Genomic DNA, 17,565 nt, shown 5'->3' with positions numbered 1-17,565 from the left:
TATGACAATCATAGCCGAAAAATTCGGTTACAAAACTATTGTACCGCGAAGTGGCACGATGTCTCTTACAGAACATCCGGAAGCTGGTTTTTAGCCCCGCTGGCTGTTAGAACACACAAAATTTTATAAACATCAAGTGCCGAAATGTCCTTCAGCTCAGCCATTTTAGTCGGCTTAAAAAGTGAGAACGTCCACAAATTGCCAAACAATGCGACATGAGGCTTCAAAATTCCTTTTGACATTTTAGGCTCGATATAACGCGTGATATAATAACATGAGATTCCAAGCAAATTTTTACTTTGCGATTTAAAGGTGAGTTACATAATGAGAGTGCAAAGCAAAGGTACTTGGCGGCAGACGTAACATGCAGAACGTAAGGGCATGAAGGGAAAATACACCAGGGTTGTGCTTTGGTGTCGAGCCAACTGTGCCCGTCGTATAGCAAAGGTATTATATTTTATCTATTTTTTTTCAAGCACCAATATTCTTTCCTTCTGCATGGACCACAACCTAAATGTTTTGCAATAGTGAAAGCTACCCCTCACGGGTTCTCGAGTCTTTCACAACCTACTGAAAACATCGTGCGCCTTCTGGAAGCAAGCTGCTGCCTGCGTATACGTATCGCTAGTGCGCCGATAATGCAATACCCGCCGTCGCTGTCCTATTTTCCTCGTTTCGAAACTAGCCTCTCTTCGCCGAACGCAGGTGGTTTCAAGTGCAGTTGCTGACGTCACCACCACGAACAAAAAAGAAGGAAATGTTTACCGTTAACTGGACTATCAGGCTCAACCAGCTCCTGACGTCAAACCCAACGTTCGACATCACTCTTAACCAAAAAAGCGGCAAAAAAGTAGCTGGTTTGAACGATATCCGTTAATATTAAACACAAACCCTCTAAGCAAACAATGCACAAAACATTAAAGTCTGCCCTCGTGTTTGTTGGCAAAAACCTACGATATTTTAAGTGCAGAGTACTTTAGTCACTCACCTTGTCACCGTATAGCTCGCTCGCTAGACCCAACTAGAGCGAGAGGGCGCCCCGTGGTAACGCTGTCGTTCGCTGCGTACCCCAGAGGCTTCGAAAGCCAAGAGGTTTATATAGTCATAAGCGTTCGAAGCTCGTGAACCTCTGGCGCTTGTCCTAAATCTCCCCGTTGTTTAGCGCAAAGAAAACGATGGGTACATTTGAGGTAACCCGCAGCACCCGCGTTCATTCAGTTAGGAACGCTCATTGGGTTGTTTTTTTATGACAGTAAGCGAAAAAAGTGGCCATGCGAGAAAAAAATGGCGCGTTCGCAATGACGCAGGAAGGCTCCAGCCTTGCAAAAAAAAAAAAAAAATGGTGTGTTCGAATTGATGAAAAACAGCTCCAGCATACGTAATTAAAGCAAGCACAAAAAGAACAGAACTCCCGCTAGCGCACTTTCAGGCAGGGGGTGAGCGAGCACTGCGAATGCGGGAAATTTGAAGTGCCTGGGGTGGTAGCCATGAGCGGATAACGCAGGTTCAGCCCATTATGGAGAATCACTGCTCTGCACTTCCGACAGCTTTCACATTGAGCGGAACGGCTGTAATTTTATTAGCAATGTTTCTACTGCCTCATCGTATTGGGCAGCTGTGTTGCAGTTCTTTTCGTACTGTTGGCGCGAATTATTTGGACCGGCTTCTTGAAGGCTTTAGCAGATTTCACTCAATTTCTTCGCTTTGGTTCCTGCGTCTCACGTCGCGTATTACGTCTGCAAGCAGACTGACGCACCTTATAGCTTCCTTGAAATCAGGGTTCGGAGGGGCGAATTAGTTCCTGCGCCACTAAAGTGCTATTACTTTCGCGTGTCACGCGGCACGCACTACCCCTCAACTTTTACGTTTCCAGTTAATAGTTCTGTGAGTTTTGTGAAGTAGGTACACTAGTAAGCTGAAATTTTCAAGTGGCTAACAAGACAGAGAGGAATTTAGCCTCCATGAATAACTTCTAACTCAAAATTGGGTCAGCGGCCACACCAGCCAACAAAGAGCTGGGAGGGCTCACACTTCTCATCCACGAGTCGGATTCTAGTATCCTTTGGCCCCTAACGGCATGGAAGGACTCTTCAGCAACCTTGCACTTCATCCACCGGGTTGCAGCTTGGAGTAGAGGAGCCCTAATGGAGGTGGCCCGACGAATTGTACGCGCTGTTCTCCAGCCGCGCAATTCTGCTAGCCCCAATTTCACTGATTTACCGTGAAACAACCGGCTAAACTTGAGGCCATAAGCCACCATCACGGTACTTCCATGTTTAACCCCGACTCTACTCTTAGAGGAACACGCCCAGCTGAATACTAAAACGGAGCTTATAAACCAGCGCAAAGAAGCAAAAAAGATCAGGCGTTTTTATGTCCCAATGGTCGCTGCGCATCATTCACATCTTTGTCATGAGCCTCCCGTGACTTCAACCTTAGACGACCTTCCAACATGGCGGTGCACAACAATGACAACAATAAGACAGCGAAGCTTCGTCCCCGTGACCACCCAGCGCCAGTCTCCGATACTACCGTCCCTGAAGGTCACTTCGTTTTTACACAGACGCAGCTGTTCTGCCGGGCGGAAAACGGATTGCTTTCGTCAGTGGCACGGAACCCGGAAACTGAAGGCTCACGCTGCTTCACTACCGACACTCCAGACCCGCTGCTACTGGAGCTCCAGGATGTACACGCCGCCAATAATGCTGCAAGCGCATTTTCTAACGTCACTTAGGCGCACGTCATACGTATTTGCCCAGTAAAGTTAATGTTTCTGCATTCTTATATCACAGGTGGTTAAGTGGTGGGTGAATGCAGCGGATGACGCGCTGGTGGGGGTCTGGTGGATTAGCAATTTTTGACGGTCACTGCTTGCGGGTGGATGATCCACTCCTGCGTGATGTAACCAATAGCAATACCACAAGAGTGGGTCTTGAAGGTGTTTATATCTGGTCCCAATCTATTTGGCACTCAGAGTTTACTGATGGCTGATTCTAGTTGTTCACGTGACTTCAGCCATGGACGCACGGGAACTAGACTCTGCCTACGAGGCAGACATGATATTGCACATGGTAGTACAGTCCAAGAGGACTGTGACAGTTGAAAAGGAGTGTGAGAAAAGAGTGCAAAGTACTCACTCGGTTCCCAAGATGTGTGATCCTGGTATGCGTTCTTGGAAGCACAAACAAGACAGAGGAAGCGGTGTGAGGGCTGGGCGTGAAGGCTGAGGCGTTGAAGTGGCATGGCAAGGCGAAGCGGACTAACTGAAAAGAAAGCGTTTATTTGCCCATTGCAGCGCACGACTGACCACGCCGGTCGAGGGAACAAAAGAACAACAAGCAAGCGCGTCCCAGGTCTCACTTTGGCCTGGAGCTGCGTCGGCGTAAATGCGGGGAAGGTGGCGCTACCGATTAGCTAGTGATTAAGGCGTAGGCTGGCGCGCACAGCGGATCAACAGGATTCTGCATGACGAGTGGTGGCGTCATGTCCAGCAAGCAGCGCTGTCCTGTCTACTTATTGTCCCTTTTATGTTTTGTGCTTTCCCGGGCTGACCTTCAATCATGACAGTACAGTTAAAGAAATGAAGGGAGCACGAAGGGAGTATGCGCTATTCATATACGAATTACTCAGACTGAACGGAAAATTCATATTCTCAGAGAATGAGAGAGCTCATTGTTGTAGTTCGGTTTTTGTGTGTTGGGGTACATTTTCTACACTCAAGCTCATGCGCGATGGTCATTAGAGGGTTTGTGGGGTATATATGTGCTGAGTAAGGCATGAAGTAGCTGTTATTTTTCTCTGGTCGTTGTGCCTCTTTTCTGTATTGTCCTCATGTTGTATGCGCAAAATTTACCAACTTAAATACACTGAAGTGAAAATAATATCTGCGTTAGGGCCTGAGTCAGCTTGAATTTCTACGTCAACTCTCTGGCGGCGCGAACCTGGCGTTACTGCAACCGGATGTGCTTGTACTATAGGAGGTGATTACGAAACGTGGGCACCTGCTCGAGTAATAGAGAATTTATTTTATTTTTCCGGGAGTTGATATCAAAGCAGGGCCCAAAAAGCAGCTGTAGAAACGCATTGCTGCGTGCTTGCACTTGAATTTATTTTTGCTGCTTGCCGTCACATCCTGCGTACTAGTTTGACCATAAAGAAAGACCGCACATGGTGCTGCAGCGTCAGAATTTATCGTGTGCAGAGAGAGTGAACATAGCTCTGACGCTATGCAAACCATTGTAGCCATGGGAATGTATACCTTTGCATTTTTAACGCTAACTGTCTTTCACCTCACGGCAGCTTCTTCTCTGCAAACACCGGATCTTACTTCATGTTCAAGTAAGATATTTCATATTTTGATACATAGAAAGGATGCAGTAAAATGTATCCGGACTCAGTTAACCAGCTGTCGTTGACAGCAGGAAAACGTTACGTCGCCAATCTGATCCAATCTCTGAATGACCTTTCATAGGTTTGATTGATTGATTGTATTTTTAAAGCGCCTACACAACGCAGGTGATCAGGCGCACCGTAGTGGAGGGCTCCGGATTAATTTTTACCACCTGGGGATCTTTAACTTACGTGTGCCCTAATCTCGAACACATAGGCGTCTTTGCTATTCGCCTTCATCAAAAAAGCAGCCGCCGCGGCCGGGAACCGAACCCGCGTCCTCATGCGCAGCAGCAGAACGCCTTAGCCACTGAGCCACCGCGTGGGTGACATTTTATAGCGAAAGTATCACACGACTCAGTAGCTCAAAAATCTGGCATCGTCGCAAGCACAGTCGTCTATAGGAAATGGCGACAGCACCAAGAACGGAAACTAATTGAATGAACGGATAAAGAAAAATTGAGCAAGCGACCAGGTGGTAAACTAGCCTCGTTTGAATGTACCCCGAGAGAAAAAAATTGAATAACTTTTTGTCTGCATGAGAAATAAACCCAAAGCCTCTTTCCGCTTTGAAAAAAGTGTTAGTGACGCGAACTAAGGCCTACATAGGGAGTTTGAGGAAAGCAAAAAATTCTGCAGAAATTCAAAGAAATATCTACCAATGCGTAGCATTCTCATGCTGCCTGTCTTGAGTGTGAGTTTTTCCCAGCCAAATTTTTGTTGTTCTAAATCCTGTCCGAGAAATTATCTCCAAGTACGCTATTACAAAGATTACAGGTGAAACTTTCGCGAATGCTGCATTATTCTGGATATGCCATGCAGTATCTCTTTTGACATTTTTTGTAACTAATTTATAATTTTGTTATTTTTCAGTTTTTCAAAATTTCGCTCGCCCAATTGTCTCCCTTTACGTTATTTTAACGATTACATTTAGAACTTTCGCGAAATCTCTAATATTGTGGATATGCAGGGCGTTACACGCTCCTGGCTGTGGGGGGGCTCGGCAAAGAGTGCTACGCATTAATACAGAACTTGCAATCGGTAAGAAACAAAATGCGTTACCGTTCAACGCACTTCTTGATACGCGAATGTGGACTTGTGCCTACCGGGCGGTTATCACGCGGTTTGCACTACAACCTCTCATTGTACGGTGCTGCCAAGGAAGGGAGCGCGCGAGAAGCTCTAACACGGGAACATTCCCACCCGGAGTCAGGCCTAACTTCTCTCTCGGATATTAATCAAAACTCTTAAACCAGTGCTGGGCAAGTCATAAAGATTGCGGTTACCGAACGGGAAACCTAGTTTTTGAGCTAAAAACGGCCATTTGCCAGAGCCCTCATTTGAGTACGGGAAGAACAGAAAGGCGCGAAAGGTAATTGTTTATACTAATGATGTCGGTGATTACTATTGGTGGGAGTATGCTATGCAGTAGGAAGTAATGGTTTTGGGTGTACGAGATCTGATGGGGTAAAGAAGTGTATAATTTTTAGTTGCTGAATTGAGTTCGGGAACTCTGCAGAGACAAGCTTTTGCTATTAGTTATCCACCGCAATATTTTATGTGTGCCAATCAAGAACTGTTTTAAAATTGGAGTGGCTAAAACTGTAGCCTCTTGTGCCGACAGTTTTTTCGTACTTGGCGAATTGCAGTTCAAAATCCTTCCGGAGCATCTGTTCAAAATATCTTGACATCTTACGATGACCATCTTGATAGCTTACGCCGATAGGAGGTCCCTTTGCCAGTTTTACTTGCAGAGACCCCCTTCTGTACAAATAATTGCGGGAAATATGTATCTATAGAAATGTACAATAAAATTAGCAAATTTATCCTAACTTGGTAATTCGAACTGAGTACAGAAATCAATAGGTCCTAAATAATATGTTTTAATATGCAACACTAATTTATTGATACGTATTCAAGTTAAATGCATTAAACAACACCTGAAGTTCCATAATATTATCAATACATTCGGAAAAAAATTGGTCCTGTACAGCAAAACATTGGGGTTAAGAAATTGCGTGCTGCTTTACATATTCAACCTGGGCGGCAGCTTTCACGTTCTGTTCAACCGTTATGCAACGTCAATGCGAATACAAGCTCAAGTATAACAAAAACCGCGTACCTATGGCGCATTCAATACACAGTTAAGGCTGCAAATAAATCTGCGGTTTCGATCTTGCCCAGATGGCTTTTGGTTTGCTGGATGCCGTTGATGCTGTAAATAAAGGGCATGCTTAATAGAAATTACCAATAGAGTAATCAATATTTTAAATTTCAAATAAATAGCCTGCTGTTATAGATGCCGTTAGTTCTGCCCTTTTGATTTTATTGACAATGCTTCTGGTTTGCTTTATTACGCCATGTAGTAATTAGTGTGCGGTCTAATTAAAATGAGACATCATAAAAAAACACAAATTATTTCGAGAAAGAAGAATGACACGAAAAGTTAGGAAAAACCATAAGCAATGCAAAAGCGGCGACTCCTACTTGTGTATCTTCATGCATGAGACCTCTCTTTCCTGCTGGACCCGCCGCGGTGGCTCAGTGGCTAAGGCGTTGCGCTGCTGAGCACGAGGTCGCGGGTTCGATTCCCGGCCGCGGCGGCCGCTTTTCTGATGGAGGCGAAAAGCAAAAACGCCCGTGTGTACGAGATTTCGGCGCACGTTAAAGATCCCCAGGTGGTCAAAATTAATCCGGAGCCCTCCACTACGGCGCGCCTCATCGCCTGCGTTGCGTCGGCGCGTTAAACCCTACAATCAATCAATCAATCTTTCCTGCTGGACATTCGCATCTAAAAGACGTGCACACAGCTACAATAAAAAATACTTTACACCGTCCTCTTTAGAAATTTCGTTACAGTTTTGTAGAATAACTGTATTTTGCTCGCATCTAAAAGAAGCGGCTCTAAATACTGCCAGATTGTCTTTTTGTTATAGATGGGACAAGTGAGACGAAGGTGCAAGTAAGCAACGTCACAATTCTCGATGCGGTGATTAACAAGAATATGGTGGTAAATTTTACACTGACTATCAACGAGGAACTCGCATCAAAGCCTGCGTTAAAGATTGACTTGCGGACCAAACAAGGAAAGGTTCCTTGCATCGGCTACGTGGGTTCATGGTAAGCAACCTTTGCCTTTTTCTTCATCAGAAATTTGGGAATCACATACTTTAACAAATTAAGTTTCAGGCGCCGTGCCAGCCTACAAATCAGCGAGTATCATTTACTGAGTCGTCGCAAGTCCACATTTGCAAGCAGTTTGCCAATTTACTCGGTGGCAGGTTCTTTTGTTGATCACACATTATTCTTTTAAAGATGTAGTAAAGACGTTCCCTGAATGTGCAGAACACAAGAGTGCAAAAAATAATGCACAGGGGAAGGGTGGCGAATTCGTGCACAAGCCATGTCACTCTTCTGGAGCAGCCATTTTTCACTCCCAGAGGCTGACGCAAGGCGCCGGGTTTTTGACAGAATGGGGATTGATTGATTTCTCATTAAAAAGGATAAAACCGTGTAGTGTCCTTATTTGCTCGGCTGCGACCTAAGTGTAGAAGAGGGGGCACGTGAGCACGTCTCGGCACAACGGTTACCTTGAACAACGTCTTGATATAATTATTTATTTAGAAATACTGGCAACCTCGTGAGAGATCATAGCAGGTACGCAAAAAAAAGTAGACTGAAGAGTAACAAAATGCGTCAACGAATGTGATAGTCAGTACTAAATGCATAGCAATACAGCGTACAATATTATTGTATAATAACAGAACAGTTTCAGTGATCATGGTGGGCATATTAGTGACATTAATACACTCTGCAATCGACCTAGGATGGCAACTCCAGCTGCCGGCTTGGCAGGATCCTCTGAGCAGCTATGCGCCTCTTCATGCTATAGACCCTCAGTGCGATTTCCCCTATCCACGGGGTCTGCCAAAGCGCACTAAAGGCGTGTTACACCGGCTGCGACTTAATGTTGCATACACCCGAAGCTTCTTGTTTAAGCTGGGCTGGGTAGAGTCGCCATTGTGTACAGTGTGCTCTACTACCGACAACATCAGGCACATTTTAAGCCACTGCTCGCGATATGCCACTCAGCGGGCAACAGCGTCAAAGGCACTTGTGCGACTACGACGCGGAGGTACTCTAGAACTTTCACACTTCCTTGGACCCTGGCAAAATCGTGAGGAGGCAGTGCTCGGTACAAAAACACTGCTTACTTTTCTTGCGGAAACAGGGCTGGAAGAGGTTCTGTGAACTCTCTGAGCATGTACAATTTGTATATGTGTGCATTTCTCCTCTTACTCCCCTTTCTTTCTTTCCTTTTCTTTTTCTGTCTATTTTTCGCTGTCACCTCACTGTATTCACCCCATCTGGAGTAGCAAGCCCTACCGTTAGTGGGGCTGACCTCTTCAGCTTTCATTAAAGGCGTTCTCTCTCTCTCTCTCTCTGACATCACTAAAAGCGAACTCACACAGTTTCATGTATGAAAAGGTTTACATTTGGTTGATCCTTTCAGCAAAACATACAGGCATAAAAGCAATCGAACTGTAAAAGAGTCATAGTAGCACATACAAACACACGATGATGACAGTTTATAATACGGCTGGCTCCAGGTGGTTAGAGCTAAAAAAATTAAATTTGCACCATTTGCTTTTCCGCGAGTTTTAAAAATGTTGTCATTGAAGTGGCACTCGTGATGGATGGGCTTAGTTTGTTTCATTCTCTTATCGCTAAAGGGAAAAAGGAGTTCCTGAGACAATTAGTGCGGCAAAGGAATTCAGTGAGTGTAAAATAGTGCTTATTATGCGTCGGTCGTGTCTGTACGACCGAGATGTGGTTTGTGGTACTAATGTTCATCTGATTATGAAGCAATTGGAACAGGAACTTTAAACGCGCTAATTTCACCCTATTTTGCATGGTTTTGCATGAGGTGAGCACGGCATGCATTGTATTCTGGAACATGTCGAAATTTACCGTGATAAAGTCTTTGCATACATCGTCGCTATACACATCTTCAAAAAGAAAGCGTACTTTCTGTCATGAAATTTGTGCCCTTTCCGTAAAAAAAAACGCTTCCGATGTATCTTCCCAGCAATTACGAGCTTTGCGGAGGACACAAGAGAGCGGAGAAGGAATTGGGTCGTCTGTGGGAGAACAAGTGCCCGGTTCCAGCAATGACGGCGCAGCAGTCTATCAGCGCCAAGTTGTCGCGGGCGGTTAAAATATTCATTGGTGTAAGTTCATGTTTTAGACTCTTTTAGTCAAGCGTTCTATAGGCACTACACATTGTGCATTCTTGAGAGGTTAGTGCACCTCGATTATAGAACATTGGATGAAATTCGTGTCATTACTTCTAAATCAGGTTAGTATTTTTGACATTCATGGATAGAATATGCGAGGAACTTGCAGTTCATGATTCTTTGGGCAGGGGTTTAAAGGCCCTACGAATTGCGATTTAAAACGCAGTGGTGCACACGCGTTGGTGTTTTTTGTTGTATAAGCACCCGTCTTCTTAAAGATGGATTGTCAGACAAGACTTCCCTCTTGCTAGATGAACGAGCTTAATGACGCCTCTGAACAGGACAAGATCACTTATTGACAGAACAGTACCATTCGAGTTTTACTTTCAATTTGACATTTCGCATAAATTTTAAAAATATTTTAGGAAGTCCCACGTTAATGAGACAGAGCACATCACTGCATTTCACACGGACATGGTGAAAAAGAAACAAAATGACTGATAGTGGGATGGATGGATGGATGGCTCGAATGATGCCGTCGTTCTGTACAACAGGCGTGCGGACGAAGAGACGGACAGATGGAGATAGGAATGAATGAATGGTCAGATGGGTAGAAGGATAGATAGCCGGATTTAGGGATGTATGAACAGACGAATAAAAAGCCATATGTATGAACCGATGAGCAATTGGTGCAGGAAACACCCACCCACGTAGTCATCTACAATTTTTCTGTACTTACGTTTTTGATGGTTTAGTAGGCCCGACCTTGTAGCATTTGCACCGTATCGTGCTGTATATCCGATGCTTATGATTACTCGAACTTGGCCTCAACGCAGCATCAACTCTGCACTGGTTTGTGTGCTCTACACAATGGAGGAATAAAAAAAATTGTAGTGGCTTAGCTCTGCTATGCCAGGATATACGTAGCGTGAGCTAAGGTTCAGCAATCCAGTCTAATCCAGTCCACTCCAGTCCAGTCTAATCCAGTCCAATTCAGTCCAGTCCAGTCCAGTCCAGTTCAGTGGCTGCTCCTCGCGCATGCTCAGCACGGCTCTTCACGAGCCACGCGAAACGGCTATAAAGCGGCTCCAGTGCTGCGTCAGACTTGGCTACTGCAAAATTGAGGCGCATACCTGGGCACGCGCTGGCGCCAGTGCGTCTGCCGCGGCTATGACGCAACACAATGAAACACCATCCCCTTTAATCCAATCCAATCCAAATAAAATCCAATCCAAGCCAAGCCGAGGGAAAGCCAAGCCAAGCCAAGCCAATCCAATCACATTCAATCCAATGTCCCTTGCGCATGCGCAGAACGGCCCTTCACGGCACACGCGAAACTGCTCAACCTCGGCCAGTGTAGCTTACGCTACAAAACAATGCTTAAAGGACAAGACAAAGCCCCCATCAAGGACTGCGTAACGGCAGGTAAAAACGTCGCATGCATCATGGAGAAGTATGTCGCACTTGGAAAGAGTGAAGCCATGCACAAAATGACCAAAATCCAGTAAAGTGTCTTTTTCATTTTCTTTTACTGTTTAAATAGAAACATTTGCTTCATAATAAGAATCAAACAGTACAGAAATCCTAAAACACTGTTTATCTGGTTATGGACTGCTGGATTCCCTTGCTCTATTTCTTTTGCTGGGCCTCTCATCCTAACCGGAGATTCGCTGCACTGCTAGCGAGGGCTTCGGGTTTGGCAATTTCGGCGCCATGGGTTTTCTAAGATGCTTCCCACCAATAGACAACTCCCAAAACGTGGTAGACGCTCCAGTGAAGGACCCGGGGTAAAACACACTTCGTTTCCATGAGTTGCGGAGCAGAGCTGGCTACCTTTATCATCTAAACAAAACAAAATAGCCAAGAAAGTGGACAAAGCAGACCCTCTTTTGTAGTGTAGTTGGTATGTCTTGCCGATATTCAGATGGTTGTGGGTTCGGGAAACGTATATTAGGATCCCGGACCTTTCATGGTTCCTAATAATGTGAATGCTCAGGATTGTGAGAGAATAATTTTTCCTAGATTTCAGTCTTTGTTCCTAAACTGTGGGCGTCAATCATCATCGCACCGTTATTCATCTTTTTTCGCGCCTCTTCATCATATTCGTGATTGGTTCTGTTCTTGTTGGGACACCGCTCGCCGAATAAACGCCATCCTCCTAGCCTTCTTTCCCGGCCTCTGATTAGGTACTTACACAAGGAGTCAGAAGTTTTTAGGATAGGAACTTTCAGGGGATCTGTTGTTCTAACTATCAGATTGCATTGCTCAGTTTGTCTAGAAGGACTTAGACAAGACAAATAACAAGTAGAACGTCAAGTGTAAGATTACTACTCAACTTGTGTGTCCTCATCAACATCATGACCATCGCCATCATCACCACAATCATCATCATCCTCAGCCTGTCTGCGCCCACTGCAGGACAAAAGCCTCTCCCATAGACCTCTAATTATCCCGGTGCTGTGCTAACTGCGACCAATTTATCTCCGCAAACTTCTGCATCTCATCTGCCCATCTAACTTTCTGCCGCCCCCTGCACGTGCACGGCGTGTACTTACGTGACACAGCGTAGTTAAAAAACGGCATTACGGGGCCTTCGATGGTTGCGTGTTTTATCAATCAAGAGACGAGTACCAACATTTCAGTGGTGTAATATAAATTAAAAAATGATCTAGTGGTGTGTTGAAGTAAATTATCTGTAGTGGTGTACCGACACTTTTAATAAACATGGTCAGGGAATGAAGCGCTCAATATAAAAACTTAGCCTAGCTTCACTCACAACTCCGTGAACGCTGATGGTAACAGCGAAGCTGCCTCGCGTTCCCCAATCGCAAAGCTAAGTTCCTGAAAACTTTTCGAAGCCAGCAGATCAATTCCCGTCCACTCAATTCATTTTTCAAGTGTTGCACTACTCGCGCCATCTACTGGAACCTCTGATTAATTTAAATATGGAACACTGGCACGAAAGGGCATGGTGAGCGCTTTTTTTCACAGGATATTTTCATTTCCTAACGCAAAAAGCAAGCAGCGACGTATTTTTATATACAAGAACAATTAAAATAACTTTGATGTATTCATGTTTTGTCTCAAATACGTTTAATGTTTTCTTCTTGCTGAACAATATCGACGAGGATAAACATCACCACCAAATTAATGGCCTATTGGGTTCGGCGTTTACAAGCGCTCTGGAGTGCTCCTAAAAGCGGCCGCGTCTTCGGTTGGTAGAATTTGAGCGCTCGAACTACCTTCCGTTGGCTCTTTCTGAGCGTCGGATCGCTCCCGACCGCTCTGACTTCGAAGTGAGAGCGTGGTGCGGTGTGGCGCAATCTGGCTGGGAGGACGGGTCACGTGACACAAAACGCCGTGGTTTACAACGGCCGGACCGGCGGCTTCCCGCGCTGTCTGCACGGTGGCGCTACAGGCGTGCTGCTCCGAGATCGCCGATGCATTCGGTTGGTACGCTGCCTCTCGTGGTCTGATTGCGAGCCGCCTTGGCATCTAGCCACTCTGAGCCAGAGGACCGGAGCGGCCAACGGAATACGATATAAGTAGTGTAAAAATGCTTTACCTATATAAGGTCTCGTTCAAGAATTGTTTTACGCGCTTCGTGTGTGCTTGGCGGTTGCTCTCTTTCTGGCTAGGCTGTTCCCTCTCCACACCGCTACGACCACGCTACCACATTTGGTGCAATGAAAGTCTCGACCAAGAACAACTTCCTTCTTGAACAGGGAGAAGAAGAAGGGAGAAGAACAACTTCTCCCTTGAATGGTGGTTTTGTAAGCGCGGCTAGTGGTATTTTACGATTGCATGCCTTATATGTTTGACATTTACTGGAATATTTGTGGAGATTAGCTGTAGTTAATATATTTTAAACTCTATAAAGAACTGCACTCCTAGTTTTCCATTAGCACAAATACTTTCAAATTTTTATAGACAGGGCCACTAACCCTTTTTGGGCTGCTCTGTAAAAGGCTACTATCAATTTATCGAATATTTATGAACGCTGGCTATTTAGTTTTAAAGGTCGCGGCAAGATATTCTCACAATTATGCTTCTGACAACCTGTAGATTAAACTTTCAAGCAGCTTTAACACACACCAAACGAGAAATCGCAAAATAGTGGCGTTCCGGGTTTAAATTGGCTACTAAAAAAACTGCATGCTAAAGTAACAGAATACCTGGCAACGTCTTCTATGTACCCATGAATTGCATAAATGTCCGTCAATGCTGGTATTCACAAAATGTTCTTAAGTGAGAACCTAATCACTGAATATAGCAGTGCAGGATAGTGTTAGCATAGGTATACGGCTTCTTCATAAACACTTCTCTCAGAAGGCATTTATTCACAGCAGTACATTTGGTGGTAGAATTTTCACTAAAATGTATGTACAAAAAACAATGTCGTGGTAGTTAGGAAGCATACCTGCGGTGTGTTTTATCCACTACGCTGTGGAAACGAAATGAGTAATAGATTTACGACATCGATCCTAAAAACGAATATATTCTTTCTTCTGACAGCTGGTGAAATTCAAATTGCGCAAGTCTTCGTGTACCGAGTTTAAATTGCGGATTTTCCGTAGTCACCAATGACGAGGAACTACTTCTTTTTAAGCCAAGGAGGAAAGAATGCTAAGGAGAGGCCCCTAGCATCCCAACGCATTGCGAAAAGTGTGAAGGAAGTGACGTCATTTTTCTTGAGCCCATAGACAGTGTTGCCTAGTTTTTGTACGGCTGCGGCGGCTAAATCCGGCAAAATGCCACGGACAATTTTTTACGGCGCTGTTACTGTGGCTTTCTCGCTACGTTGGCAACACAGCGCGGCAGCCGCTGGGGCGTCGTCGTCGTCTGTAATCTGTGCATTACAGCTGATTTCGCACCGTTTCTTCTACTGGCATTTCCTTTGTGGTGTAATGTTCCTTCGAAGGCAACAACCGATTGTTAATAAATGGCGTGGTCGGTGAGCATAGTTGCCGTTATCTTGTGGCGATATCTCGTCGATTAGCGCAGTGGTTTTCCATCCTTATCGGTCTGCCGGTGAAAACGTGCGCGTTGGCAGCTTCGGCAGCGCCGACCCACTTTCTGCGGCGAGTTGCTTCAGTTGGGAACCTATTCTCAACGAACACAAGGCAACGTGAGGGAGAGAAGAAGTGCTTGCGCTTTCCTCGACAAATAGTGCATGGGCCAATATACTTACCTGTGAATAGTGATGCATAATAGGCGCAAACGCGAGTGCCTCCGGCCACCCGGCGCGAAACAGTGAGGCATCTTGCAAACCACTGCAGCCACTTATTCACGTGAAGTGAGATTAGACAGTTTTAGTTTCACGAGTGTACAGAGTTTACGTACGCAAACGTGAAAAGCGTACGTATTCCACGCGCATGTTGTTTGCAACTCGTCCGCGACGCAAGCCGCGGGTAGGGTGCCTGGATGCCTAGCACCATCTACGAACAGACAATGCAGTAGTCACTCGTGATCCCGAGAAGCTGTTGCTATGACGGCGACAAACGCTACTTCGCCAGGCTTAAGGGCTGAAAAATCTTCCTTCTATTTCAAAAGCAAAGGCCGTTTTTCGATTGAAACTATGGGTGAGGGTTTGAATGGGCAAATGGAAGGCGAAATCAACAGCTTAGAATATGACATCGCACCGAGTAATTAGCGACGAAGCTGTTTCCGCTCCCAAGCGTAAGGGCAGGGCGCCTCCATGTTGGTAAAATCAAACCGGAAACAGCAGAGGAGAGTGGGAAAAGTGCGGTGCTCAATGGGTTCATCAACATGGCGGGCGTGGCTTCACAAACGTGACGTCAGGGCCTCTCCTAAACTTTTCTTTCCTCCATGTTTTTAGCTCTCCTTATCGGCAAATCTGTGCTCAGCGTTATAGAACGAATGCACTCTCCCGAAAGTCATCCTAATGTCATTTAAATTCGGCGTAATATTACCGACCAATGTTAAAAAACTGTATGCTTGGTTTATAAGGAAGATTTTGAAGGAGCAAACGAAGAGGAATGCATACGCGCTAGAACTCTCGTTATGCAGAAGACGACGTGCTGTTCTGCGTGTTTGTAACTGGTTCTGGGCACTTGCCACTCGCGGATACCTTCTAGCCTTACAACTATTTTCTCGCTTTGTGTCTGTGGAATGTATATGACAGTCCCCATAGATGACGTAGGTGTGTGAATCGAATAATAAACACTATAATAGCAGGTGCTCTGAAGATTATACCAAGAGGTGGTGCTGCATTTTGCGTCCATTCATAGGCGAGTTTTTGCTTACTTCTGCGCATAGTTGACTTTTTGCGGTAGGTTATTGAGGAACAGTGTCATGCTGATATGATTTGTTGGATAGCTTCGTCAGTAGCAACCGGAGGGACTCCTGTTGGTCGTTGCAAAGGTCTAAGAGGATGTTTTTGTAAAGTGACGATTTGGCAAACAGAAATACTAATGATCTTGTGCATGCAAAGTTTGCATGGAGTTACATTAGTAAATACATTCATGCCAGAACAGAATTTCCTATGCTCTCCTTGCATTCAAGTAAGCGATGTGCAAAGCCTGGTGTTTTGGCAAAGCAGAGTTGGCTGTAAGACAGTGCGTATGTTTAATTTTGTCCATGTGAATGCAGCATCACAAAGAGCTCAGTAGAAGAAAAAGGTAGCGATTACACTTATCAGTTCTTCTCGGCCGCTTACTACCCTCTTTACACATCAAATGTGCAGGGTTATCAAGCTACTATAATTATATAAAAATGGAACCGTTAGATTGTCACGAAGCATTTACACAGTTCAGGGGCTGCAAGCGAACGGCGAACCGTAACTGGAGACATTTCAAATGCGGCCCTTGTGTAAGCAAGTATCAATACTAAAAGGAAGCTTATCCTCCCGCGTAAGACTGTAATGGCGAAGCTGTTATAAGCGATCATTGAAGGACACAAAGGTTGAGGTTTGGTGTCGTTGTGCGGTCGTAGTTGACGTCAGCGGCAAGGAATTTCAATCCCCTTAGGTTGATCAAGACCAGAGTGAGCTCGTCGTTTTGTTGGACGTTTTCGTACGCCTCTCTGCAAGCGCAACTTGTCGTCTCTAGCGGACACTTTGCACGCCTAGAGACTCGAAGCATGGCCTCTTCGTCAGCCGTGCGAATTATCAGCGTCCGGGCCATGTGGAGGCAATAATCGCCTACACCAGCTTCGACATTTGAGTCGCGGCTTTTTAACGGTACAGAGCGGATGTGCACAACGACACGAGGACGAACGAATGAGGGGCGTACGCCATGACGTGTGTTTCTCTTTCCGAGCAAGTGTTGCCAAGACATGGCGAATGCTGCAGTTTTTTGTGTCCAATCTTGGCCAATCTCCCTAACTGGGTAAGCTTAGCTTGACGAACCTGCGCTCGATGCGTGAGCGCTCAGCCTTTTCTTGGTATTTTTCACTGCGGTCACCCCAAACAAACGATTTGCTGAACGGCTTCACTCTTAATATATCGTTAAATTTGCGTTTGCCTTTTTTTTTCAGGAAGCACCGGTCACCATGTCTGTCAGACTGGAGGTAGAAGATGGAGGATCTACTGTGGGCTGCCAATCGTTTGAAGTGCAAATAGAGGCCTAATAAAAGCATATAAGACAGCCAAAAAGCTTTAACGCATTTATTTTAAATATAAAAACACAAATCGTCTCCTCGTAGAGAACCAAATATTAATAATAGTCATGCAAACCTGGCGATGTGAAAATGTCGCATACGCGGGTTATAAAAAGTAAAATCGTAGGACACTTCAGTTTCCCGCAGGACAAAAAATTAAACCTTGGAAAGCTAAAAGAAATTTCTTTTAACTCTACAAGTTACAGTCTACCTTGAGAAGTGCCACAAAAAAATGATGTTCACGGCAATATATACGAAATTTAGTGCATCCTCTATAATTCTACGAAAAGGTATTCATTTCGGAGGAAGAATGTTTAAT

The 17,565-nt window shown here is 45.0% G+C and overlaps 1 protein-coding gene across 3 annotated transcripts; it reads left to right on the top strand.

The window, feature by feature from the left end:
* The first annotated feature begins 4,165 nt into the window (after positions 1-4,165).
* Positions 4,166-17,241, top strand: LOC144142489 (uncharacterized). Of its 3 annotated transcripts, XM_077674031.1 has the most exons (4): positions 4,166-4,338; positions 7,326-7,509; positions 9,479-9,620; positions 17,124-17,241. In XM_077674031.1, the coding sequence occupies exons 1-4, from the start codon at positions 4,227-4,229 to the stop codon at positions 17,214-17,216; spliced, it is 531 nt and encodes a 176-aa protein (XP_077530157.1). In that variant the 5' UTR covers positions 4,166-4,226; the 3' UTR covers positions 17,217-17,241. The 3 variants fall into 3 exon arrangements, 2 of the variants coding, with proteins under 2 accessions (XP_077530157.1, XP_077530158.1); XR_013316997.1 differs by lacking the exon at positions 9,479-9,620 and having other exon boundaries at positions 4,167-4,338; XM_077674032.1 differs by lacking the exons at positions 4,166-4,338; positions 7,326-7,509 and adding an exon at positions 9,144-9,316.
* Positions 17,242-17,565: the final 324 nt, after the last annotated feature.

This window comes from Haemaphysalis longicornis, unplaced genomic scaffold (assembly GCF_048455015.1).
Source record: "Haemaphysalis longicornis isolate Haplotype H1 unplaced genomic scaffold, Haemaphysalis longicornis Haplotype H1 scaffold_6, whole genome shotgun sequence".
NCBI classification, from domain to species: domain Eukaryota; kingdom Metazoa; phylum Arthropoda; class Arachnida; order Ixodida; family Ixodidae; genus Haemaphysalis; species Haemaphysalis longicornis.
Note: the sequence above shows the minus strand (reverse complement) of the source record. Positions and strands in the feature narration are given on the sequence as shown.

What these genes read in the sequence shown, in the direction of transcription:
- LOC144142489 (XM_077674031.1), top strand. Translation starts at nt 4,227, where the DNA reads ATGCAAACCATTGTAGCCATGGGAATGTATACCTTTGCATTTTTAACG. An exon ending in GGATCTTACTTCATGTTCAA is followed by an intron (nt 4,339 to 7,325) that starts GTAAGATATTTC and finishes TTTTTGTTATAG; the next exon opens with ATGGGACAAGTGAGACGAAG. An exon ending in CGGTTAAAATATTCATTGGT is followed by an intron (nt 9,621 to 17,123) that starts GTAAGTTCATGT and finishes TTTTTTTTTCAG; the next exon opens with GAAGCACCGGTCACCATGTC.